This window comes from Scomber scombrus, chromosome 6 (assembly GCF_963691925.1).
Source record: "Scomber scombrus chromosome 6, fScoSco1.1, whole genome shotgun sequence".
In the NCBI taxonomy this organism is placed as follows: Eukaryota; Metazoa; Chordata; class Actinopteri; order Scombriformes; family Scombridae; genus Scomber; species Scomber scombrus.
The window spans coordinates 16,771,531-16,799,380 of record NC_084975.1 but is presented as its reverse complement, the minus strand read 5'-3'; the positions used below and the strand labels follow the sequence as shown (position 1 = coordinate 16,799,380).

General features: G+C 40.7%; 1 protein-coding gene across 11 annotated transcripts; it reads left to right on the top strand.

The window, feature by feature from the left end:
- Nucleotides 1-8: 8 nt before the first annotated feature.
- c2cd5 (C2 calcium dependent domain containing 5) lies at nt 9-27,784 on the top strand. 11 transcript variants are annotated; one of them, XM_062420200.1, is made up of 29 exons: nt 9-336; nt 791-899; nt 1,109-1,195; nt 1,348-1,519; nt 1,615-1,710; nt 2,006-2,161; nt 2,258-2,495; nt 5,467-5,627; nt 7,277-7,365; nt 11,463-11,571; nt 17,175-17,289; nt 18,325-18,423; nt 18,521-18,632; nt 18,746-18,825; nt 19,291-19,477; nt 19,565-19,729; nt 20,483-20,527; nt 21,172-21,312; nt 21,389-21,452; nt 21,570-21,631; nt 21,738-21,836; nt 21,985-22,074; nt 22,209-22,287; nt 22,973-23,065; nt 23,477-23,509; nt 23,840-23,911; nt 25,213-25,406; nt 25,507-25,653; nt 25,771-27,784. In XM_062420200.1, exons 2-29 carry the CDS (start codon nt 810-812, stop codon nt 25,894-25,896), a joined length of 3,201 nt encoding a protein of 1,066 aa, XP_062276184.1. In that variant the 5' UTR covers nt 9-336; nt 791-809; the 3' UTR covers nt 25,897-27,784. The 11 variants fall into 11 exon arrangements, with proteins under 11 accessions (XP_062276184.1, XP_062276180.1, XP_062276181.1 ...); XM_062420196.1 differs by having other exon boundaries at nt 23,840-23,941; XM_062420197.1 differs by having other exon boundaries at nt 23,810-23,911.
- Nucleotides 27,785-27,850: the final 66 nt, after the last annotated feature.

The window sequence follows — 27,850 nt, the reverse complement described above, 5'->3', positions numbered from 1 at the left end:
CACACGGACCCCTGAAAAGTCATTCATCATCACGCGCTGTGTTCTGGTCGAGCTAGCCGTCGGTTTTACGCGCTAACCGGCGACATGTTTTACGAACCGAGGAGTCGGTCGTAACGTCGCCCTTACAACTGTAACCGTATCTATTTAGCCGTAAAATCAACTGGTGTATCTTTATCTAACTTAAGCGACACTTTCCTGTGTGGTGTGCTGGGAACTACCGTCTCGTGTTATGGGAGAAACACGGAGGTCAGACGAGCTTTGGGCTGTCAGCGATAATGTCCGAGTAACACAAGCCTGCTGCCAGTCTGACAGCTGTCTGATGATATTGTAACACTGGTAAGGATGATACTGTTTGTACTGGTAGCAGCAATATGACATTGTTGTTACATGCGTGGTGTGCCTGTGAAAACATGGCCGATCAGGTAGAGCTTAAGAGATTCTGACTGCAATGCAGTTAACCTAAGTGGCTTTTGCTAGCTTTAGCTCTAGCTAACTAACATTAGCTACCATGTTCATGAACGGTGGGTCAGTAGATAACTTTGGAACGACTCTATAAGCCATTTACAGCTAAGCTAAGTTAGAAGCGTTAACATCAAGTGTAGGTGAGGGAATCTGGCGTATTAGCATGTGAGCAAACAGAGTAAGGGGCTCTTCACACTGTCAACAACATATGCCATGTAACCAGGTGGTCTGCTCTACAGTCCTGACTGTTCGTGACAGAAACCTGGATTATAGCAGGGGCCACTCATCAATTTATCATTATTTCTGTTATAATATTATTTGTCCACAGATCAACTTAACATTGAATCATGCCTGGGAAACTGAAGGCCAAAATAGTGGCAGGGCGCCACTTGCCTGTGATGGACAGAGCCAGTGACCTTACAGATGCTTTTGTAGAGGTGGGTAAAGTTGCTTGAACTGCAAAGCTTATTGTTTTTCTTTTGATTGTATCATTCACGTTAGTAAAAGCATGTATTACATTGGTTTCAGTATGGTTGCTACATTATTGTCATTATTATTATTATTATTATTATTTTTTTTTTAATCTTTATTATTAAATTGTAAAGATGAGATTTAGAGCTGTGCTTTTGTGCATTTTATTTTCTAGGTCAAGTTTGGAAACACAACCTTCAAAACCGATGTCTATCCCAAATCTCTGAATCCACAGTGGAACTCAGAGTGGTTCAAATTTGAAGTAAGATGTTTGATGAGCTTCTCTTTCAACTATGGCAGCATTATTTTTAGTGCATGGGTCACACAGATGAATTGCAATAAACCTCAGCTTTCCTAACCTTTATTACACTGTCATCTCCTGTCTTTTTTCCATGTCCTATCCTGGATGTCTAGGTTGACGATGAGGACTTACAAGATGAGCCATTGCAGATCACAGTGTTGGACCATGACACTTACAGTGCTAATGATGCAATAGGGAAAGTTTATATTGACATTGACCCACTGCTATGCAATGAGGCTGCCTCTGTCATCTCTGGCTGGTTTCCCATCTATGATACTATCCATGGTACAAGAATCAATCAATAAAACCACATTAATCACAGTTGTTACTGATCCAGATACAGCTGTTGTTGATTAGATTTTTTGCTTCTGTTCTTTTAGGGATCCGAGGGGAGATCAATGTCCTTGTCAAAGTGGAGCTCTTCAATGATTTGAATCGCTTCAGACAGTCCTCCTGTGGGGTCAAATTCTTCTGCAGTGCGTGTGTCTTGATATTTATTACATTTGTTTACAATTTCAAATGCAACATGAATTCACAAAACAAATGCGTGAAAGGACAAAATAATTAAGTGTTAGGCATAAAGTTGATCGTCATAATCAAACTTCAAACTTAATTAATGCATCAGCAGAAAGGTGTCATTTCAGAGATCAAAGAAATTACAATGCCAACTAAAAAATACTTTGGAACATCTGAGGAGAAATTAGAGGAAACGTTTTCCTTTTCATTTAATATAAAATTATTTCACGTTTTTTGTCTATTTCTGTATGGTAGCCTCATCCATTCCACGATGCTATCGGGCAGCGATGGTGCACGGGTTCGTGGAGGAACTTGTGGTGAATGAAGATCCAGAGTACCAGTGGATTGACCGTATTAGAACTCCTCGGGCCTCCAATGAAGCCCGTCAGAGGCTCATCTCTCTCATGTCTGGTTAGAAATTTTACAGTAATCCTGATTTCAAATTTGTACAGTGTTCCCTGTTCCCCCCTCTTTTATTAATGTGGCTGTGTGTTACCCCCTGTGTAGGAGAGCTGCAGAGGAAGATAGGGCTTAAGGTACTGGAGATGGGTGGGAATGCAGTGGTCGGATACTTACAGTGTTTCGATCTGGAAGGAGAGTCAGGCCTGGTTGTCCGGGCCATCGGTACCGCCTGCACACTGGACAAACTCAGCTCTGGAAGTGCCCCCAATCCCAACACACACATGCACCCTAGCACAGCCCCTGCTTCCAATGCCTGCAATTCCCCCTCTAAGGATGGAAAGGAGTGAGTATGAACCAACAACACAAGCATGGACCCGGCCTCTTTTTATATGCAAGTTTCACTGCAAATTTAGTGTGTGAGAATGGAAAGATGATCAGTGTGTGCATGAGAGGGAGAACGTGTGGGCGAAATGTTTGTTAGTCTGTGTGTAGTCTAGCAGTTACTCCTGTGTGTGTCTCGGTATCTTTGATTTCCCTTTGTAGATTGTTTGTCTATTGTGTGTCACGTGTATTGCATCATGAAACTAACAGCACACGACATATCCTGAGACACACACATGTACAGTACACACACCGGCATCCTCAACCGCCCCCTCCCTTGTCTGCTCTTTTAGACCACCCTTGCATGGCTTTCTGCTCTGCCTCTGCATGTTCTAGTGCTGCATCTTTTAGTGAGTATCTAGCACATCGGGTGTTCTGTTCAGCTTCTAACCGTCTGTGTTTGTTCTGTTGTCCTCATCCTGGCTATTGAGTGGGTAGTTTGTCATTTCACCAGTTCCTGTAAGAATAGCATAGCAGTTGAGTGCATGTGTGCCTCTTATTAGCAATTATACACTGTATCTGTGTAAGTCTGTGTGTGAAATTGTGTGTATCAGGGATGTAAACATTTTTGGTGATGACTTTGTTTCTGTTACAGCTCCCCTACATAACCTGTGTAAATTTGATGAGAACATTTTTTTGGGGGGTGTGAGATGACTGGAAATATACACTTTTACATAATTGGTTGGATGAAAGATAGCAAGACTGATGACATGTACTGATGATTACATCTTCTTCTTTTTCCCCTCCTCCAGTAAACTTTGTTGCAGTTTGTCTGTTCACGTGATCATGGGAATATTTGTTAAAGTGATTGTGTGGCTTTCAGAAAGTCATCATTGAAATGCCATACTAGTTGATTCAGATTTTTTTCCATAACATGTTATTTTCAGTACATGTTTCCTTCTGCTTATTTCCTGTTTATTCTTAAAACTAAAGTGACTCAGACTGATAATTTTATATTTTATATGAATGTGTCTCAGTGAGTTAGCACAACCACTTCACTTATATCATAGAATTTCATTGACATTATTCATACATACATTTAGCACTACAATGTTTTCCCAATGCCATGTGCATTTAAAAAAACAACTAATTACTATATTTTATTCATTTAGTTTAGTTAGTTTTGAGTGATCGCCTTCTGTGTCATTCTCCCCTTAAATATTCAGTTTTAACACAAAGTAGATTATGGAAGCAGGAAGCAATTTTACTAAAGCTGCAAAATAGTTATTTTAATTATGATGATCAATCATATCAAGTATTTATTAATTAATTAATGGTTGAGGTTAACATTCTTAGTTTACAACTAGCCTAACTTTAGTATTTTTTTGTTTTGTCCAGACCTTTTATGTTATTGTCTTGGTTTCAAGCCTCAATGGGCTGGTTGAATAAAGGCTAAATTAAAGTAAAGGGGTATAATGTAAGAACATAGTTTAACATGAGCCAGAGATCAGGCCTTCAGATTGCTTTTTTCCCAACCAACAGTCCAAAACCTAAATATATTTCATTTATAAGAATATACAACCTAGAAAAGCAAACAAATTCTAACATATTTGAAGCTGGAACTATTAAATGTTGAACATTTTTGCTTGATTGTTAACTCAAACAATCAATCAATCAATCAATCAATCACTCCAGGGATACACATAAATACATTGTATTCTTTCTAGCATGTCCCTGTATTTATTTATTATTTAAATATACACTATATGGGCCTCTTTAGGTCTTTTAAAAATATATATATTTTTGATCCCTGCTGTGTTTGCATCCCTGCTGTGAATGTCTGTGTGAAAGTGAGATTTTTAGCTGAGGGTTATGCATGCGTTTTCAACTGCTTATACATGGCTTTAAATGGAATAACAAGGCAAAGAGAGGGTGTGTTTTTACACCCTCTCTTTGCTGTTCTTTTCCTTTTTCACCCTATTGCAATGTTGTGGTGTCGGTTGTTGTGTGCGTTTCTTTCTTCCTCTCTGGCTTCATTCGGTCTGGGATGTTTTGCGTGTGTCCAAATCAGTCCTCTCTCTTCCTCTGTCTGCGTGCTGATTGGCCCAGGTCTCCCCTAGCCCACGGATGCCGCTCCACCCACAACAGCCCCGTGCATTCGGCCTGCAGCTCCCAGAGACTGTCCCAGAACTTCTCTGTCTCTGTTCCCACACTCATCTTCACTGGTATGCAGAGGCAGGGAAGTAAATAAATGTAGTCGTAAAGGAAGTTGTTAGAGATAAAAAGAGAAGTAGATGGTGATGTTTACAGTATATGTAGGCTGAAAACTGAATAGACTTTTTTTCTGGAGTCTGGACAGTTTGATGTAGGAGAAACATTGTAAAGCAAGGTTGTAGCCAAAGACATCAAGATGAAGCAGGAAGGCAGACCCTTGTACCTTTGTCACAGAAAGACCAAATGTCTCCACCTGTTGTTTCTTTTCATGCCGAAAGGGGGAAGGTATACAGTATGCCACTCAAGTCAGTCTTTGTTTTCATTGGCTGTTTGCTACAAAAAGAGTCCGAGGTGTGGCTTTAACTCTGAGGAAAGGCTTGTGATCTCTCTACAGTCACCTGACCTCCACTGGGACACATGCTTTATGCTCGTCATCCTGTGTTGGATCTCACCTTCTTGTGTTTTGTCATGTTGCTTTTCCTTTTAGTTTGACGTGTGTTTGTTTGTTTGTGTTTTTTTATATTTTGCTTTCCATGCTTGCTTATTCGTTCTCCAGCCATCCGTAGCACCTCAAACACACCTCACCCAAAGCACACAACATCACACATTTAAAAAGTCACCTTTCCCACTTAATGGGTACACTCATCTGCTCCCTTGTGTGCAGCCACATAAACACATGCACACACACAAACACATATGCTCAGGGGGTGAGGTGATGACTGACGTGAGTGTGTGTGTGTGTGTATGTGTGTGTTTGTGTCATGTTCTCCTTCTGGCAGGCCGGTATTTGGTGAGGACCTGCCCTCGTCCTCCGGCCCGCCTACCCCTTTCAGAGCCCTTCCCACCTCCTCCTCCTCTCCTCCCCCCTTCTCTCCCTCCAAGCCATGCAGCCGCCAGTCCTCATCATCAGACACAGACCTCAGTTTGACGCCCAAGACGGGTAAGCACACGTGGCCCCGTCCCCTTCCCATGTCACCCCCCCCCCCCCCTTCTCCTACACTTCATTGTGGTGCTACTCTGGTGGTGGTTTTTGATTATTTTTATTTTTATTTTAAAAATGTGTGTTTTAAAAAAAAAAAAAGATTGAGTTTAACGTTATTTTTTTCTATTTTTTTCAATTATTTGGCATGTTCCATCCTTCCCATGTGCTCAGGGGTCTGGTGTGTCTTCTTTATTCACACTATTGAAAAAAATAGAAATAAAATCTATGAATCTAGCGTGAAGACACAGCAGATCTCTTTGTAGTAGTTTTGTTCCTCTGTTGTTGTGGCCTTTAATAGAAGCACTGTGTCTCATGAGGGGCTGTTGTTGATCTAAGGTCAGTCCTTCGTTAGCAGCCATTATGGTTAATCATTGAGGGAAAAGGTAAGTTCAGTCAAATTCTGCTACAAGGACTACTTGAGCACATTTTAAAGGAGTTTGCCCTCGAATGCCACATAGCCTGAACAACTTTTTTACCAGAGTTGCCCCCACCTCCCGACCCCTCAGGAGGGTACCAGCAGTCCTCCAAGCCCACCTCCCTCATCATTTCTTCCTTCTCCGCTACTTTCTTTTTCTCATTTTCTTACCTTCTGTTTCTCTCGTGCTCCCTCTCTCCTGTATCGTCCTGTCTCTCACCATTTAATTTATGTTAACTTGCCCAAATGCATCTTTCGCATACCTGATTTCTCTATGCTCCTGTCTCCTTTCTCCTCCTCATACCCTCCGTCACATTTGTTGCACTTCTGCTCGCCCTCCTCATGGCTCCACCTGTCCATTCTCAATATATCTGTTTTTCTCTATGCACCTTCCATCTGTTTTTCTGCTGGATAGAGGAGCCCCAGCCAGTGAGACGCAGGCCTGGGATCTTCCTCTGCCCCAGCTCCCCCACCCTCTCCACAGACACTTTGTCCCTTCCTGGTACTGGCTCAGTGGGCTGTGGTCACGGCTCTGCCCCCAGAGCCACCACCCCGCCCCCTCCCTCCTCCATCCACTCAGACTCTACCTTGCTGAGAAAGAGCGTGTCCTTCAATGAGGACCTGCTGCTGGCAGCCTCCGGTATAGTAGGACTGCTGTGTGTCATCTAGTAAAAGAACCTGATAACAGCGCCATGTGAGCCTCTGTAATGTAACGACATCTTAAGGGTGAACAAGCCACAACAGACTTGTTCTCTGTGCAGAATATCACATTATAATTGCACATGGGATTAACAGCAGCACTGACCGCACCTAGAAACATTAACTCAACATGCATGATATCACTGCTCAGTTGTGTTGGAGAAACAGCACTACTGTCTGACAGTCCGACTCAGACTCCTCCTACCCCAGCATGCAGTTTGATGTATTTATCAGGTGCACCCAGTTCTCACTCTATCTGAATAAGACAAAAATATTTAGAGTAGTTTAGTCTTATGATGAGAAGGTGCAGGAACAGTTCCTGTACTCAATTTATGGTGTTAATTGCAGTTCAAGTAGTTGCTTTCACTTGATTTGTCATAATAACATTAATACTGCAATGTAATTATCAACTGACAGTGTAACTGGCTTTTTGGTCCATCGACGTGTGTGCTATTAGTGATAAGACTGAAGCCAGACTCTCCTCTGTGATCAGGAATGGGCAGTGGGGGCAGTGCCGGGAAGGAGGCGGGGCCTCTGAAGACCCTTCTGAGACAGCAGACACAGACAGCTCTGGAGCAGAGGGTACGGCAACAATCACACTCACACTCACACATGCTCACACACGCATATATACAGATTCACTGTATGTGCAGACATTTGCAGCTGAAACGGACTGCAAAAATGGCAAATCAAAGCAATGCGTTGTATATGACATTTTGTCTCGGGGTGGAACCTGACTGGCTAGCTGTATTCATGCAACACAAATAATAAAAAATAGTTATATTTTATACAGGGTTTCTACGAGGTCTAAAATTTAATAATCTCAATTTTAGGCCTACAAAAGTCTTAAATACGGCCATATGTTGCATACTAGGTCTTAAATTACATTTAGTTAGGTCTAAAATATGTATGTTCATTTACCGCTTCCTTTTTTTTTGTGTGTTTGTTTTGTTAAATTACTGATTGAAGTTGTGACAACTTTCCAATGGCTCTCTGTCTGCTCCACGGAGGGTTCAGTTCCGCCTCCTCTGAGACAGAGGAGAGGAGCAGCTAACGTAAGCCTCTGCTATAGTCTCCTGTCGCTTCTCATCGCATTGCTGTCCTCTGCTCTCAGAGAGTCTGTTCACGACAGGAATACTACTACTTTATTCCACCTAGCTGTTCTGTATAAAAGGTCCGGACACTGAATGGGGGACAGAGTTGCTCCGTCAGTAAGCGGCTACAGGACGCTGTTATTATCAGCTGTGGTCGAGCGAGGTATAGAGTGAATGAAGTGAGGGAGCGCTGACAGTAAGAAAGCCAGTGAATTAAATCAATAAAATGTTATTTTCTGATTTTTTTCACAGCGGTTACGTTCAACAGCACAAATAAACTTCCCCACTCCACTCTGCAGCTCTGCCTTAAGCCTCTGAATCTGAAACACCTGCATGCTGTTTAAAACACAGCAGCAACATTATGCTGGTTTGCTTGGTTCAGTTTAAAAAAAGCAAAGTCTTAATGAGAGATCTTCTTTATTTCCATCTGTACAATAAATCAATTCTGATCCTGATCCACTTCTAAGACATCTGGAAGTCTTTTACAGATAAGCAGACAGTTAGTTTAGTTATTTGTAGAAAAAAATATTTACTGAAACAGTATTTTATATGTTCATGAGTAATTAACTAGTTGAACTTAAATAATTATTTCTGCTCTCTTTGTTTCAGAGCCAAAGGAGAAGAGCTTAAATATATGTAGATGCCTGCGCACACACTTACTCACTCCATTCTATATACAGTACTAGATTTGTTCTTGATCTTTCATGAGTTATTCTGTGAATGGCAATACATTTTGTTACTTTGAAAGTAATTCTGGGAATTCCTTACTTTTTTGTACTTCGTGTAGGTCTTAGATTTAATTCATAATTGTCTTAAAAAGGTCTTAAAAAGTCTTAAAGTACGTATAAAGTGAATTCAGCCATTTTCTTCTAAACACATTAAATAGGTCATAAATGTGTTTCTCAAAAATGTGTAAAAAGCATTTCAACCATTTAGATTTGAATTGTGGAGCTAGGCTTCACAAACTGTTTCAAAATTTCTGTGTTCAGGATTTAGTGGGCGGGTCTGAAAATCAATGCCGCATTACGTAACGCGGCGGTGATTAGCACAAACCCGCCCCTGCTGCTGTAGCGGTATAAATACATTCAGCGTACACTACTACTACTACTACAGTCTACAGTTAGCCAGTTAGCTGAGTTAGCCGCTGAGTTAGCAGCTGAGCTAGCAGCAGAAAGCTCCCAGACGTAGCGTCCATGTTTCGGGTAGAGGTGGTGACTTTGATTGATAGGTGACACTTGGTAGGGGTTTCAGCGAACTCGGCAGGCACGCCCACAGCGTTTGGGAGCAGAGAAAGAGGTTGATTTTTACACGACTTTGAAGCCTAATTTCATATATTTGGCAATTTTTTTTAATCATTCAAATTTGGCAGGTTGGTTAACAACACACTTTTCTGTGGTATGTCAAACTCAGAACACATATTTATTCTTACTTTACATGGACTTTAAATTTAACTTGATAAAAACTTGCAGAAACCCTGTTTATAGCCATAAGCAATCATTAATATCCTATAACTGTATATCCTTCAAACTTGAACAGTATTTTATTTCACTAAGAGTATTGTATGTTAAATGTTGTTAGGTCTAAAACAATTTTACGTTCTATTTATTTTAGAGTTTCATGGCTGCTGCATTTTTATAGAGTTGCCAGTTAAAATGTCTTTGTAGCACCTACAATGAAAATGACGATTTTTTGTCTTATGTCAGTGTAAGTCAAAGCAGCGAGCTAAGTGTTTTACATTTGACAATTGACTCTTGCGTTTCAGCCTCTGATGTCAGCATATAAGGTCAAACAGTTATTTAGCGTCACACAGCACTATTTACATAGCTGCATTCTTTGTGAAAGCTGACAGATTTACACTGGTGAGGTGTTAACTGTTTTATGGGCAATGGGTCTGTGTAAGAACAAGTAATGTTCCCTTTTTCTGTCCTCTTGATCACTTGTGCTACTCAGGGAGCGTCCTCCTCTGGGTTATTGTTAAACGCCAGGGTATGTCCCATCAGTGTGACACACTTTATCCACCTCTCCCCCAACACCCTGACCAGCTGATGGCCACCACTCGGTCTGAATCAACTTCTAACCCCATCTCTCCTCTACTGTTTGTAAATCTCAGAGGGCCAGGTTGGCTTGAGCCAACATGCAGTGCGTGACCTTGCGTTTGCTTGGTTAGCCACTGCACTCTTAAAGATTCACAGACATGTTATGTGGAGGTGCTGGAGAGGAGTTGTGTTCCCTTCAGGTTTGAAGGGTGTGACTGTGTGTGTGTGTGCCATTTGGATAGTCATGTTGAACTCCTCCTTCCTTTCTTATCCCGAGCCTTGATTTTTGGTTCCCTGTGTCGACGACGGGAATGAGCACGCTCACGTCATCACCTCATTCTTGCCTCCTTGCTCTGAGCGGGAGGAGCTGTCAGTCAAATTAGTAGTAGTGACTTCCTTACAGGATTATTGGACAAGAAAGAAGCTAATGGTAGTCCTCCTGCTGTCTGCCCCCTAAAGACATTCATCAAATATACCTGCATGGTTGAAAATCCCAATATGGTTTTCTTTAATGGTGGTCATCACTTCATCTTAAAATGAATACCAAGATGCTAACAAGCAGTCCAAGTATTCGTAGTTCTTCTTGCGAGTGAATGCATGGATCTGCATTATATCGTGTGACTGGAGGCAAAGGACCAGCTGTCCTGTTGGAGGATAGGGAGAAGCATGTAAAACAAAATCCTGATCCTCAGCCTGGACCTTGTCTTTGCGTGTGTGTGACTTTCACTCCCAACTCCAAACCAAAGTAATGCATTTATATAGATTTGAAAGGATTGAATGAATCACTTGATCAATATATCTACACTTTATTGAAAAATATATGTTCTCAATCACTTCCAGATCTATTTGAAATGCTGTTGAGTTTTGTCTATACAAGTACAGGCAGTAATGGAGCAAGTGGGGGAATCCTTCGGGGTGCACCTTGCATGTGGGGAAGGGGGTGGGGGGGTACACCATCCTACTTCAATCCTTGCTGCATGTTGACACTTTCCTAACACAGTGTCCTATTCTACACACAATGCAGATTCATCTTGTAATTCTCTTTATAATGATCATTTAAAATTCAGTTTTTGGTCACAGTAAAAATTCAATACATTTTGTTTGGGACTATTTTTTTCTACAATACACAAATAGGAAAAAATATAGTCTCAGATCTGATGAGCAGTTTTATTTTTCTCTAATTTGATTTTGTTTCTCTGATTTATGATTCAATAACTTATATAGGGTCACTTTTGGAACTCTTGGTGTGATATATATCCAAAATGTTCTACAAATTAGTTTAGGCTAGTTTGACATTAGTTTTATATTTTTAACATAAAGTAGCTATTTGGTAAATCTTGTATCCTTGAAGAAATATCTGACATTAACATTTATTTTTACTTGTATTACTTAAACCTGACCAAACAGGACATTCACATGAACTGTTCACCCAAAATTTGCACTTGAGCACACAGATAGTTAAATTATTTATTTACTCATAGAAAGCTATAGAAAAATATCATGAAACACTAAATATGATGTGTGTGACCTGGCTGCTTTCTTCCTGCAGGAATTCCCCTTCTTCACTTTGATGTCATTCCCACCTGGTTTTCTGGTTCATGTTGGCGGAGTGGTCAGCGCTCGCTCTGTTAAATTGCTGGACCGCATACACAACCCTGGTGAGTTCTGTGTACATAAACACACAATGTCCCAATGTAGGTTGTACATTGTCCTGTGAAATTATATGATTGAGCTCCTCCATTTAACCTTTTGTGTGAGTGTCCAGTCTTGTTACAACTGGCGCACCTATGTGTGGTTCTAGTCCCATGTTTGCTTGGCCTGAAATAGTGTGTTGAAAGACTTGAGTTATGTACAAAGCACTGGTCCTAAACAGGTGAAAGCTGTTCCTGGTTACAGTCATATAGGCTGCAGTTTTGTAGCATTTTGGAAACAAAGTTAGGATAGGCTATCAACACCTGCATCAAACGGTTTTGTGGATAGGGGCATCTTTCACCTTGTGGTTTGACTGACTGGCTTTGTGTAATGTAGTCTGTGCTGGTCATGTGATGGCTGTGTGTGTTTGCATGTGTGTACCTGCTGTGTGACTGTGTGTGCTATAATGTTGCCCCCTGGAGGTGAGGTGCAGTAGTGGTGCATGGCTTCAATCTGTCGCTTGCTGCTTCTGTTGTGTGGTGTTGTTGGCTGCAGGTGGTGCTGTGGTGAGGTATTGTGGTGTCTTATGCTCTGCTGCTTTGAGTTTTAAAATAGGCTTCTTATCTCTGTGTTGAAATTCTTTTCTTTAATTAATTAGACTGATCATAATGAGACACTTGCTTGTTTGATGGTACCTGCCCTTTTGAATGTGTTGGATTCTCCTGGGCAGCCTCAGTAACTCATTGCTCGATTCAGTTGAGCCCTTTTGTAGTGAGGATGTCTGAGAATTTAGGGAAAAGGGGAATGCTGATGAATGTGGGCCAGGTTAGGATAAGCAGGTTTTTTTTTTTAAAGGTGGACATGGGGAAACAAAATCTGTGCAAAAATGACAGTTGGCAACAACACGACTGTCATGCAGCGATTAAACCTACAGTCTTCCTGACTAAAACAGTGAAAATAACGTAGTTTTCATACCCTGGTCCAAACAGCAAGCTTGGAAACAATTCTGAAAAGAGCCCTGTTCACTGTTGTTATGCCCAGACTTTATCTACAGATTACATTAAAGGTATCCTGTGGAGTAGCAGCGCCATGGATCAATGTTTTTACAAGTCGGACCATATTTTGTTCGTATTGTGAACAAGGATACATATGGTACATGTTCAATTCTCATACCGATTGTTTCACATTATTCCACTAATTGACAGTTTGTGATGGTAATGCATAAAGGCAGTAAAGAAGACTGCTTGTGAGTAAACATGATTGTAAACAATGCTTTGCAAAGGATTTAAAATATTCAAATGTTTTAAGGAAAGTAATCAGCACTCTTATTAGACCTCAAGGACATACACTACTGGTCAAAAGTTTTAGAACACCCCAATTTTTCCAGTTTTTTATTGAAAATTATGCAGTTTGATGTCTCATTGTACTCTGAAATAAAAGCATAGAACAAATAAACAATTGAGGTTAAAAAAGAAATCATGGAATCAATTTATAAACCAAAATATATTCTAAACTTTTGACTCATCAGAGTAGCCACCTTTGGCAGATATAACAGCTGAACACACTCGTGGCATTCTTTCTACAATGGAAATCAAATATTCTGCAGAAAGTTCTTCCCAACTCTGTTGCAGAAGTTCCCATAAATGTGTGGCACCCAAACCCGCTCGGTGGGGTTTAAGTCTGGAGACTGTGCTGGCCACTTCATGTTTTCAAGCTTACCATCTTGTTCTCTTTTCTTGAGGTAGTTCTGGCATAGCGTGGATGTATGTTTTGGGTCATTATCTTGCTGTAGGATGAACCCCTGACCAACTAGGCGCATACCAGAGGATACTGCATGGCGCTGCAGAATGCTGTGGTAGCCGTTTTGGTTCAGAGTGCCTCTCACTCTGTACAAGTCACCAACCCTGGATCCAGAAAAACAGCCTTAAACCATCACACTTCCTCCTCCATGTTTGACAGTTGATGTCACACACTGAGGAACCATCCTTTCGCCTACTCGACGGTGTACAAAAACATGCGTGATGAACCGAAGATTTCAATTTTTGATTCATCAGTCCATAACACCTTCTTCCAGTCTTCAGTAGTCCATTGGTGGTGTTTCATGGCCCAGGCAAGCTTCTTCTTCTTAGTCTGACGTCTTAGCAATGGCTTTCTTGCCTCAACTCGACCTGTCAAACCTGCAACTCGAAGTCTTCTCTTCACAGTTGAAACTGAGACTTGCTTACTACGACCACTATGAAGCTGTGCTTGAAGTTGTTGTCCTGTGAGCCGCCTATCATGCAAGCTGTTGACTCTCAGAAACTTGTCTTTTGATTTGTTGTGACTTTGGGTCTGCCAGACCGCTTCCTTTCAGAGTTTCCCCCAGTTTCTGAGTGCTTTTTGATGGTGAAGGAAACTACTCATTGACACCTTGACTTTCTTTGCAATTTCTCTGTAGGAAACCCCTACATTTTTATGTGTTATGATGGTCTGTCTCTCTTCCATTGTTAATTGCCTTTTCTTGCCATTTTTATAGCAACACACTACTTTCTGCAGTACAATACTGTTCAAGTAATGCTCACAAGGGTATGGTACCACAGTGTGTTCCAACACGACTTTTATGCAGACAGAGGGGGTTGTAAGAAATTAAGAAGAGTTGGGACATCTGTAGGAATTGATAGCACCAACTTTCAAGGCTTGATCAACCTCCATTGCTGCAGAACAGCTTTAAGTTGTTAACCCATTTCTTGTTCCCTGAAAAAGGCCATTTTGTATAATTCTGAAATATACATTATCTTTTAGTTTTGGGTAACCTTACCTTTTTTTTTAACCTCTGGCAGTTCACCACTTACCTTTGTACTATTTCAAGCTATTCATTGGACTTGAACTGCTTGATTTTCAATAAAGAAGTGGAAAAATTGGGGTGTTCTAAAACTTTTGACCGGTAGTGTACATGATAGACTTTGGTGAGAAACACTGAATGTGACCATAAGTGTTGTTTGTTGATAAGAAAACTCTAAAAAAAAGTTTGGAGAGTATACTGTGAGTTATGTCACGGTCAGACCTGAAATCCACCTGGCAAAATTTTCTTCACGTGTTGGCCAAAAGCAAGGAGACAGGAAGTGGCATGGGTGTGGTTAGCGTGTCCAGCAGACTAATTACAGCATCCCGCTAAAGTTGTAAATTTAACAGCATTTTATCAAACATTTTATCATCCTTAACCTCTGTCATTCTCTGTACAGTCAGCGCAGTGACACAGCAGCTCTTCTTCTTTGCTGTTTGTATTAGTTTTCTGTGTAGCTATGAATCAAGAATGTAAACTAACTATATTTTTTGAATAAGGGGGTCAATCCCACCCCTTCTCTCAAACTGGCTGTACTTTGGAAAGCTGCTCAAAGCAAACGATAAAAGAAACCGGGATGTGTTTTGCCATGTTCCACATAAATCTGAATAGGAAGTGAAATCCTGTCTGACTGCACTTAGATTGCTACTGCATGCTCCCTTTTTTTTTTTTTTTTTACGTTATGTAGTTTTTTTTCTTAAATCTTCTCAAAATGTGATCAGGGCCTGTAGCTTTTCTCATCTCTTATTTTCTTCTTTTCCTTGTCAGTCTTGTTTGAGATTGTGTTTGTAGGCCTTGATTTAGTGACTGTGGAGTGCTGTCTGTCTCTTCTGCATAGTGACTGTGGAGTGCTGCTGTTGTGCTGTGCTTGTTTGTTAGACTATCTCTTCTTTTCTTTTTCTCTCTTTCTGTACTAACGGTGTTCTGGCCCAGCCTTGGGTAACACGCGCTCATACAAACTGCTAGACTGGAATAGTGTCACTGCAGGTATTTCCCCCCTTTTACTGCTCTCACCCACAGGAGTGATGGCAGCTCAGTGAAATGGATTGAATCTCTCTTGTTAAACATGCACTCAACACTCGACGATTTTGACCCAACACTCACTGATTTTTACCCAACTCGCCTGATAGTGTATCGCTAATAACTGATGAGTTCAGTGAGCTGCCATCCTCCTCTCTCTAATCTGTGTGAGTGTGTGCTGAGCTGAGTTGAGCATGCGCTGTGTCCCCACCCCACCCCATCCAGCCTGGCCTGGCTAACCCCCTCTGCCCTCCCCCCGCCCCCCACACCCAGCTCATCCTGCTGCACTGAAGCACTGCAGCTCCTCCCTAACGTTGTCCCAGCGCTGTTCTAATGCTTCCTGAATCGGCATCATGGTCAAACCTTCCTAGACCAGAGGAGGTTTAGGAGGTTTACTCTGTGACAAAGAACCACTGACCGGGCATGTGCATCCCTAACTCACTGGGCCGTATTCATACTGAGAGAGAGAGAGAGAGAGAGACAAGGAGGGATGGATGGATGGATGGATGGCTGGATGGAAGGCAGGGTGATAAGACGGGTGGTAGTATTGGAAAATTAAAACATGGATTTGGGATGTATGATGGGGAAAGAGGTGAGCTTGGGGAATGGAGGAAGTGTTTTAGCAGTCAGTGATCTCGACCTTTTTAAAACTAGATTTGATGGACTCTAGTGAATGAATATGGCCCTTCTCCGCCCATGAGCGTGCACAATGGCCATGAGCGTGCAGTGCACGTTGGTGAGTCTGTGCCTGTGTGACATCCTGCTTCTGGTTTAAAGGAACCCACTTGTGGGCCTGATGCCTGACCATCAGTCATTCTTCTTCATCTCTTTAGTTGATCTCCCATTCCTTTTACCACCCTGACTCATTCCCATCCCCTGTCTCACCAAAGCAGCTGAGTTTCTCTCTCTTTCTGGGGCCCCGTCAGCATGTGGCCCTCCCAGGGAGTCATGGGGTGCGGCTCAATACTCTAATGTAGCTTCTTTCGTGTCTTGTTCACTGATACAGAACTACTAAATTAGTGAAACTTTAACTCAAACTATTTTTCTGAACAGTGCTAATAAAACAGAGGTGGTAGTTGAGCAAAGCCTCATGAGACTATTGAAACACACCCATGGTTTAGCCTAAGTATGATGAAGGCTCAATCCCTTTTGACTTTAAAATCTTTGTCTCCAGGTTAGGAAACATTTTTCCTTACGTCAGGCACAGTGTCTTTTATATAACGACTCTTTATACCGGCAAGCAAGATTTTCTCTCTATACCTCCACAGCCAAAACTTACCTACTGGCTGCCTCCTTTCTGTCAGTGCGGCTGAGGGAAAGGAGATTAAATAGAGAGAAAGACAGTCAATTTGGTTTTAGACCATGTACACTGAGAATATTAAACACTTAAACACACACACACACACACACACACACACACACACACACACACACACACACACACACACACACACACACACACAGAGACAACTAACCTATCCATTGACTTTGCCTTCATCATCCTCAAATTGTCATAAATCACTCTCATTGTCACTTTGTTTTACAAAATGATAATTGGTTTTGGCTTGCTTTGATACACCGATTAACCCATGAATCACCAGAAAATACAACTTGTACTGTTTGCTGTCTGTTTATTTTCTGGTAAATTCAGATATCAGATGAGATTAGATGCAAACTTCCAATGTCAAATTTCTTGTTAACATGTTTATACTTGACAGGCTTTTGAAGTTTTAATAGATAATTAATCCAATCTGAAAGCTGTTTGATTCAGAATTTTGTGTTTTTCAGATGAGCCAGAGACTCGCGATGCCTGGTGGGAGGAGATTCGCCAGGAGATCAAATCTCATGCCAAAGCTCTTGGTTGCCATGCGGTTGTGGGATACAGTGAGAGCACCAGCATCTGGTATGTCTGTGTATACACACGACAAAATCTCTTCCGTTTAGAACTCCAAATTTGACATTTCTCTGTGTTTTAGCTTTTTGGGTACATTTATTGTTGAATCACTTAGCTTTCATATTGATTTTAAAATAATTGTACCTGTTTTTAAAGCACTTCATGGTTTAGCAACAGCATATTTATCACAGTTTCTGACAATGTACGAACCAGTACGGCTCCTCAGGTCCTCGGACAGGAATCTTTTAGCTGTTCAAAAAGTCAAAACTAAAACACAGAGAGAGAGCGTTTTGTTTTTACGCCACGAGCTGGAACAGACTGCCTGAGGACCTGAGAACAGCTGGAAGTGTGGACATTTTTATAAGGAAACTCAAAACCTACCTGTTAAGCCTGGCTTTTGATTCATAATTTAATAGTTTATAGTCTTTTTATTTTATTTTATCTTATTGTGTTTTTGATGTTTTAAATTTTTATTTATTAATACATTTTTTGTCTTCTTTATTTTACACTATTTTATTATTATCATTCTATAGTTTTATCTTCTTATCAATTTTATTTCTCTATTTCTTTTGTCTTTTAATTTCTTTTTTAACCTAGCTTCAGTCCAGCTTTTATTAAACCCCAGTTTTGTACTCTAACTTATAATAAACCTTTGTTCTTATTCTCTTTTATTTTACTTATTTAATTATTTTAATCTAATTAATTATTTATTTTTACTTATTTAATTTACATTTTTAAACATTTTTATCATTTTTATTTTCTCTTGCGTGCATTGGTCATCCTTTTTTAAAAATGTTCTTCTTCTTCTAATTATTATTATAATTATTATTATTTTTTTTTTTAATTTTGTCACTTGTTCTGTCTTATCAGCTAACTGTAAAGCACTTTGAACTACGCTAGTCTGTATGAAAGGTGCTATATAAATAAAGTTTGATTGATTATAAACCAGCTTGTTGTGTGCTTAAATTTACATGTACTCTCTTCTCCCTCTCCTACTGTCTCCCCCTTTTTTTTCCTTTATCCCTCCACCTCCCCTCAACACAGTGAGGAGGTGTGTATCCTGTCAGCGTCCGGCACAGCAGCCATCCTGAATCCTCGGTACATGCGTGAAGGCTGTCTAGACATTGGCAGCACCGACCACAGGTTATTTTCATTAATATATGTAAATGTGTACAGTTTGTCAGTACAGTCTAGAATGAGTTGTGGAGTCTCATACCAGACAGTGTGTGTTGTTTGCCAGGTTTGAGGATCCATCTCCCCCGAGTTGTGGCTTCTGTCACATACCGTATGATGAACTCAACATGCCGTTTCCTGCACAGCTCACTTACTGTTACCACTGCAGACGACAAAAGGTCCCAAATACATTTCCTTATATATATATATATATATATATATATAGAAGACATCTTTGGTTTTTCACTATGGTGAAAAAAGGTATTACTTTACTATGTTTTTTGTTTTCAAGGTTCCTGATGTGCTGTTCACAACAATTGACCTGCCATCAGAAGCAGCTGTCACGGGGAAGGGCTGCCTTATCCAGGCCAGGTACAAAACCTCACAGTTAAATGGCTTCACATATTTTTAAAATTGTGTTGATACTTTAGAATATACACACCAATAAAATAATTAAACCAAAGCTAAAAGATCATGAAGAAATAATTTCTTCAAGAACAGTAAAACAGATATTTTAACTAACAGTAACTTGATTTATATGATTTTAATAATACAATCTTCAAGAACTTCTTCAAGAACAGTCAAACAGATATTTTAACTAACAGTAACTTGATTTATATGATTTTAATAATACAACACCTAAGTATAGTGTAGTAAGTAATAAAGTTGTGCTTAGTTGAAAATTGAAAGTGTTGATTACTTCGTTAAAACTAATTTAAGGCTGAAAACATCTTCCCAGTGGCACAATGTAGGCTGAACAACACCCGTCTCAAAATGGAGCCTTACATCAAAGACATTGATCAAAGCGAGTTAATGCCTGTGTTTGTTGTCTCCTAGACTGTGTCGTCTAAAAAAGAAAGCCCAGGGAGAAGTGAATGCGACGGCCATCTCCAACCTGCTTCCTTTTATGGAATATGAGCTACACACGCAGCTGATGAACAAACTGAAGCTGCGGAGCATGAATGCTCTGTTTGGCCTACACATACAGATCAGTGTTGGCGAGAACATGCTCCTCGGTCTGGCTGTAGGTGGACATTTTAAACTACCAATTTCTTCTATCATACACGTGTTTTACTGCAACATAGCCCTCAAAATATGTATGTGTATTCAGTCTGCTACAGGAGTGTATCTGACAGCCCTGCCGGCACCGGGGGGCATTCAGATTGCAGGGAAGACTCCTGGTGACTTGAGCAATGAGCACCACATCCTGACCATCCAGAAAAAGATCAACGACACTGTAGCAAAGAACAAAGAGCTCTATCAAATAAACCCTCCGGTGAGACACATAGCACACTTGGGTACATAACTGAATTTGTGGAAGACATGTTTTGTTATTAAGTCGGCAAATCCTGCCTTATTAGGCCAGGTTTGCACTGTTAAGTAGTCTGTACACTGTCAGATCAACACTGCAGTAGCTAGGATGGGATTTTGTGACTCCCATAGGCCCACAGCCTTTGACGTAGGCAGTGTGAAAACCCTTCAATAAAAAAGCAAATGCACTTGCTAGTTGATTAGGTATACCCAGCTAAAACTAGTGGAGTCTTAAATGCACTATAGTCTACCCTCGTTGACATAAATAGGTAAGCAAAATATTATAACACATTTCATAATTGTGCTGCAAACACATTGACCCTGACATTTTATTCATTTACCTGTGTTGTAAATGAAAAATATTTACGACAGATGTCCTAGGATATGAAGATATAATGAATTATATCTTTATACTGCAAACAGGCAAGTTTTTTAGACTTGGATGATAGATACCAGATGAATAATATCTACAGTTTATGGCCATTAAATTCTTTATATTTTTGTGTCATGGCAAGTTGTTGAGCTTTTATGTTATGCAGTAAGTATGATGATTCTTCTTCACAAACGTAATCATTTGATGGTAAACTGTTTCTATCATTTTGGGGTAAAATTATCACTGTTCTAGTGTTAAAATAATGTAATAATACATTTTACATATAGTCTGTTCTTTGTAAATCATGATAAACTTACGCCTGTTGTTTCTCTCTGGTCATTAAAGAAATTATTTGCCCTGGACCCTGAAGTGTTCTGCGGCATAAACATGGTACTGAGCACGCCAACTTTTAGCTGTGAGACACAGCAAAGCATGACAAATACTTCACTCTATTAATCGCAATTCTACACCACCTATACTCTGTATAACAGCTCTTAACTGGGGCCATTTGGGAGCAGGTCAATGTATAACCCACTACAGAGTCACCTCTCAAGGGCAACCCACTGTAATCTCATTGTATTATTGTATTTGTATTCTATCTTGCCCATTCACACTCTCACATGTGTATGTTTTTGTGGCGTGCGTGTGTCTTCTGTGCCACTACATAGTCTTTCAGATTCACACAAGGTGTGTGTGTGTGTGTGTGTGTGTGTGTGTGTGTGTGTGTGTGTGTGTGTGTGTGTGTGTGTGTGTGTGTGTGTGTGTGTGTGTGTGTGTGTGTGTGTGTGTGTGTGTGTGTGTGTGTGTGTGTGTGTGTGTGTGTGTGTGTGTGTGTGTGTGTGTGTGTGCGTGCGTGCGTGCGTGCGACATCTGATTGGGTACTTGTGTGAGCATGTGGTGTGTTTATTAACATAGTCATTCTACTAGCTGTACAGTCTGGACAGATGTGGGATGCAGATGGCGGGCTGCTGTGATGTTCTGGTGTTTACCTTGATATCCCATCTGCTCAGACAGACATGTCCCTTTGCTCGCAGGAGCTGACAGAGGAAGCAGTGGGTTCTCCGATCCCTGAGCCCAGACAAAGATCCAGACTTTTTCGCTCTCACTCAGAAAGCTCTGATGAACTGTCGGAATTGGACCTATCCCATGGCAAGAAGGATGCCTTTGTCCTGGAGGTGTGTGCTTCTAAAATGAAATGAAATCAATATGTAACTCTTGTGGACAAGTCTAACTGTAATCCATCATTTATAGATTGATGACACTGATGCTGTAGAGGACATCCACTCTCTCCTCACTGATAACCCTCCTCCTACAGGTATGTGCCATGTATTCACTTCACAGCAGTTATAATACAGCACACACTGCACATGCTCAGTTACTTCCTAATAAGGTCAAAGCTCTTACAAATGTCATTACTTATTATTATCTACAGGTTTCTACAGCTGCAACACTGAGATAATGCCTGGGATTTACAACTGGACTTCAGGAGTACAGGTTACTATTGATTTTACAGTGTTGCTATCTTCACAGATTACAGTCTGTTGGCATCATTAAACACATTTTGTACCATATAATGTGTATTTCTGTCTCTCTTTTACAGATGTTTTCATCTGTGAGGGTCTTAAGGTTGAGTAATGCCAATCTTACTAATCAAGGCTTGAACAAGATCTTCACTGACCTGTGTGAGAATCTGCTAAAGGTAAGAAATCATATTGATTACTCTATATGTAGCACCATACTGGTGCTTTGTGGCTTAGTGGATAGATCAGAGCTATATAATGCTCATTATGGTACTACTTTGTTTTGAATTACGAGTTACAAGTCTTTCAATTTCTTGTTTGTTTCAGAGTTTTTACTTCAAGCTGCGCTCTATGATCCCCTGCTGTCTTTGTCATCTCAACTTCACTGTTGCAGTGCCAGAGGAAGAACTCATACAGGTGAGCAGTCGCAGGCTATCTTTGATTTGTGAAATTGCATCAAAACCAAAATAATAATAATACTGTTAGTGCCTTTTTTCAAATGTTTTCCTCTTGCCGCATTCTCTGCTATACCACTCTTGCTTCCCCCCTAGGTTGCAGTGACAGCGGTTGCCATGACATTTGACAAGGACCAGACCCAGGAGAAGCCAGCAGAGAAGCCCATCACCAAAGGTCTGTTTGTTTAAAGTTAGGGTCATCTTTATTTTAACTACTCACCAAAAGTCACAAATGTGTTTATGTGAATGTATGACTATGAATGTGATTAAAAGGTATATTCAACTGACATCTTATTTTAGTTAAGTTTCTGGGTGGCTGTGAGATCAGTAGCAGCTCTGCTCAAAAGGAGCATCCACAGCACAGCACATACATCCTATTGTTAGTCTCATGTTAATATGTCTTGTGGATGAAAAGTAAAAAGCACATACTAGATCCTAATAACTGGCTTACATTTTGCATGGAAGCGACAGATGAAGTGGTTTTAACAGGATGTGAGTTGGAAGTTGTAATGGATATTCTTTGTCTGTCAAATTAGTGAATGATATGTTACTCATACACTAATTTAACTAAGCTAACAAACACTCCTTGAAGAATATGAAAGGTGTGTCTCTTTGTGGGTCATTTTATCTCATAGTCATACAGGAACTGAGCTAAGATACGAATACAGTATCAATATTTAGTACCATGAAACAGCATGCAGAGACATAAAAGGGCTTTTAAGATGTCTCAGCCGTAGTGAAGCAGGTAAACACAGAACTATCCTTTTAAGACCATAGTAGTTGTAGCAGTTTAACACATTTAAGAAACGTGTTTGACATTGTGTGTGTGTGTCTGTCTGTCTGTCTGTCTGTCTTTTCAGGGTCCAGTGAGACTGAAGAGCAGCTGCAGTTTTCGTTGGAGCTGTGTGCAGACTCTTCATCCACCAACGCTCAACCATCATCCAAAATCTCAGGTAGCCTCAAATTCTTTTTTTTTCTTTGTAATTACTCCCTGACCTCCCCCCTCTGTCATGCTTCACTAACAGGCATTGCCCATCTCCTCCACTAACACTTCAGGTACAGTCTCTTTACTCACCCCATCTGCAAAACTCTGCCAAAATCAGCTGGTTGTGGTTCACTCAGCAGGTAAATAAAACGGTGTGTCCTGTTTTGCTGTGAACTTAGATGACAGTGTGATGTTGTCTGGATGAGACGTCGTGCTCCTACAGACTATAGATGGATCAATTTGTTGTTCAGAAAATTTAGATTTAGTTTGAAGTTACAGCATTGAAACACCTGCTGAGCGGGAAAGGGATTGACGCCGAACTCTTTTGGCTTTCTAGTGCGCAGGTAGACTTTGATATTTTTATGTGTGTGTCTGACAGGTCTCCCAGAAAGTACCAATGTCTCATCCAGAGGTAAGACACCCTTCTCGTTTACCATCTCCCCCACCTCCCTTCTACCAAAACTACTACACTTCTGTTTTGACTTTTCATCCTTTTGTCTCGGACAGAATTGTCCTTCACCGCTCCCAGACCTCATCCACTTTTGTTCTTTTCTGTTCTTCTGTTTGTTTTTTTGTCCTGTTTTGTTTTTGTTTTGTTGTTATTGTTGTTTGTTTTTTTTTGTTTTTTTTCCTTTTCTTGTTATCGTTGTTGTTGTTGCGTGTATGTACGTTTGGGTGTGTATGTTTGTGTGTGTGTATGTGTTCTCTCCAGCTGCCTCCGTTGATTACGGTTCCTTTGCAGACAGATGCAGCACCTGGCTAGAGCTGCTTAGGCTGAAAGCTCACACCATAAGACGGGGATCAGTTAAGACAAGTAGGAGGACACAGTCTCTAGCACACTCTGGTGATCATACCCACAAATACAGAACACCGTTTCACAAGCAGTCTCACTCACTCAGTCACTCTCTCACACACACACACACACACACACACACACACACACACACACACACACATACACACACACACACACACATCAATCACACACCCCTCCATGCATGCCGCTGGGGGGCGGAGCATCGTAAATCAAGCACCAGCTTCTAAGCAGTGTGAAAGTTGAAGCCCCGCCCCTCAGAGGGATCCACAATTAGTAGCTTGGCTTTGAAATTCCTGTAGCCATGGTAACAATGATGACAAATTAACAGGACGTTTTTTGTTTTGTTTTGTTTGTTTTTTCACTTTTAGCAAGCAACCCTTTTCTTCTATGCACTTTCTGAACTAGATCTGTGAGAGCTAGATGGGTTGCAGCAATTCAATGACAATTATTGGAGGAATTCTGCATTTGCATTAGTGGATGAAAAAACACTATTTGATCTGAAGAATATAAAAATGCTAAGACGTGTCATGCCTGAATCCTACAAACACTGAACACACACAATGTGCTAAAGATCATAGTGGGGTGGGGGACAATGCTTTGCTGCAAGAACTGGTATGATTTTCAGCCCTGTGCACAGTAAGTGAACTGCAATGTGTGGCTCTGAAGGTTCCTGGTTTGATGGATGTAAGCCACATCAGGTAAATTTGCAGGAGTGGAACATCTTTCACACTCCAGCTCATGTACATGTGCCCAGCTCAGCTCATAGCTGTCTCTGTCCGTCTCCATTTCGCAAGCCTCTTTCACAAATGCAAACAGATAAAAATACTCTCACATATCAATTGTGCTGCACATACTGTATTCACACATGTAAACGTGCACAGCTGTGCCCAGGTCTGTCTGTCTGTCTGCAGACACTGTGTAACGGTCTTGTCTGTTTGCCTCGACTGCATGAAACGCATGGCAGCGCATGCTTTCCAAGTGATTGTCTTGCCACAACACCACACATCACTGCATGTAAATTCACATGTATCTAACGAACACATACAACTGACTTACTCACACACAAGTGTGCACACACACACGTTACTCCTGCTGTGCAAACGCTAACAGGATTGCATTTTTGCACGAACATTTGACATTCACATTTCTTTCTGCTCATATCAGCTTTAATTTTGTTTCTTGTTGTTGAATGTTTTCTGGTATCTCCATTCCCCTTTGTCTTTTTTGTTTCCTCCTCCTATTGTTTCTTTTCACGTCTCCCTCCTTTGGACCTCTCCCTGCTCTCTTTGAACCTGCAGTATCATCTTTGGATCGCAGCAGTCCGCTGCCCGAGGGACGTTCCCGCTCGCTGCGCTCCAACCGCTCATTTGGAGGAAGCTCAGTCACTGTGGTAAAGATGACGCCGCTCTCCTTCCTCCCTGGGCTGCGCATCATTAAATACCTTGGGATCATCAACATGTTCTTCATCAGAGAGACAACATCTTTACGGGAGGTACGTCTTCAAAAACACACCTGATGCAAGCCCTTGGATCATCTTATACAAGGTGTGTGCATTCCTACACACGTGAAATGTGTGTACTTTCCCTCTGCAGGAAGGTGGTGTTAGTGGCTTCCTCCATTCATTCATAGCAGAGGTCTTTGCAATGGTTCGAGCCCATGTAGCAGCCCTTGGTGGCAATGCAGTAGTGTCCTACAGCATGAAGGAGTGTATGTTGATGGAAAATCCAAACAAGAACCAGGTAGGCTACACATACACCTAAAGATAAAAGCAAAGCAGAATTACTTCAAGCGTACTCAGATCTGATAGTTTTTAGTATTTCTGTGGTTTAATTTTCTTGTCTTTGCTTCTGCTCTAGGCTCAGTGTCTCATTAATGTGAGTGGTGATGCCGTCATCTGTGTCAGGGAAACGGACCAGGAGCCCATGCCCTCAGCGGCAAACATTGGACAGAGCTGTAGTAGCGGGACTGATGAGGCTACATGACAGTAAAACCCAAACCCTCACTCTGTCTGCAGGACACGCAATCTGAGGACACAGTCTCTGAGTCTAGCCGTCCAAATATTAGTTATGCCTGCCTTAAAATGTTGTGAATGATCCCAATGTCTGGACACAGGTAGTAAAGAACAAGTACTCACACACTCAAACATGCAGTCTGTATTAACATGGAAGTGCAGGATGTTTCTCTGTGTTTTTATTTATATTAACAGAATTTTTGCAGGAGATACTGACATAGCTCTTTTGTAATTAGGTCAACTGAGAGTATTTCAAGACTCATTGGTTAAAACAATAGCCAAAGGACCCCTCTGCATCGAACTGTTGCCTAGGTTTTGCAGCCGTCCATATGGGTTTCACTAAGGATACAGTATCTTGGCCATCCCTTTGTGTGTGGGCATAAGTGACACTTAAGGCAGCTATGACCAATTTGTCCATCCACAGAAAAGGGGAGTCGCTGACCAAACGGCCATGCCAAAAGGGACACCGCAATAAACCATCGAAAACATTTTTTAATGCAGTCGTATTCTCCCTCAGTGTTCTTGCTCTTGTTTCGAGTAACTTGCAGATTAAAGTCCCATCTGTCCATTTCAATTTGGCCAGATAATCACTGTGCTGGGGAAGGCATGTATTTAAATTTGAACATGCCTTGTGCTCTTCCTTAAAATAGAAAATTCACCCTAGAATGGAAGTTTTAAAGCTAGAAACCAAACAGGCCACATTTGTGATGCCATTTTGTTCATTGGTTAGTAGCGGTTAATAGTTCATCTGTGTCCAGTTTAAAATTTCTAAATTTCTTTTGTGTATAAATTCGATTTTGTATAGCTGTTGTTGATAATCATACTATTTACTGTCACACAGTAAATAGGACAGTATTGCTCACAAGCATAGATAATCAAATATCTTCAAAGTGTCAAATAATGATGCTGCAGATTAGTCTTGTTTTTATTTCCAGGAGTGACATGACAAGTTACTTGCATCTCTAACAAACAGGCCAAGATTACAGGCATAATATGCACATATTTTTGTAGGGTGAGGATTTTTGTTTTCTAACAGCCATTACTGTGCAGTCAAATGACCTGCTTCATAAATGTATAAGATTTTTTTTATTGTTTTACATTAAAGTGGTGAAATTAAATAGCATAATTTATATGCCTGATATTCACTAACATCTAGAGTGATTGGGTAAAGGTCGAATGAGTGTAAATGGAACAGACATAATCTTTGTTATATATATATATATATATATATATATATATATATACACACAGTATATATGTTGCCCTTTGGAGGGCTAACAGCAAGGGTATTTTCATAGAGGTCTCTGAAATTGTTTTGACTGAATTAAACCTTCAGTTGGGTGTATTGATGCAACTGTTGCTTCACTTGCAGCTTTAAGATCAGTTTCTATTGATGCTTCCTGCTGTCAGTGTCACATTTCACATCTCTGTTTAGCTTCATCTCTATTATTTTGACATTCATGGTCTGAATCATAATCCTGCTACTGGCCTGACATTGATGTCCAATGCTGGAAAAAAAGAAGAAAGAAAACATCTCTGATGTAGGTTCCATTTAAAAAATAAAGGTTGTAAATGTTCTCTAAAAACATATTTTTGTAACATAAAATGTATGAAACCTACTGCTTATTTCGCCTGTGCAATGAACTCCTGATGTTTTGACTCAGTGTCAGAGAATTATTGGTACTCTATTTGTGTGATGAGCGGTTTGTGATCAGTTTCTGATATTTGTGTCTAAAACTTGAATGTACATACTTAGAAGCATTTGCTTTCTGACTCGCAGCATGCAGACCCACTTTTTATTGCCATGAATCTGTATGCTCGCCTGGTAAGTCTTGCACAATAAACTCAGTCAAACAAGAGACTTCTGTTGGCCATTGTCTGAATTAAAACTGAACGTCCACGCATATTAATAAGGAAGAATAGAA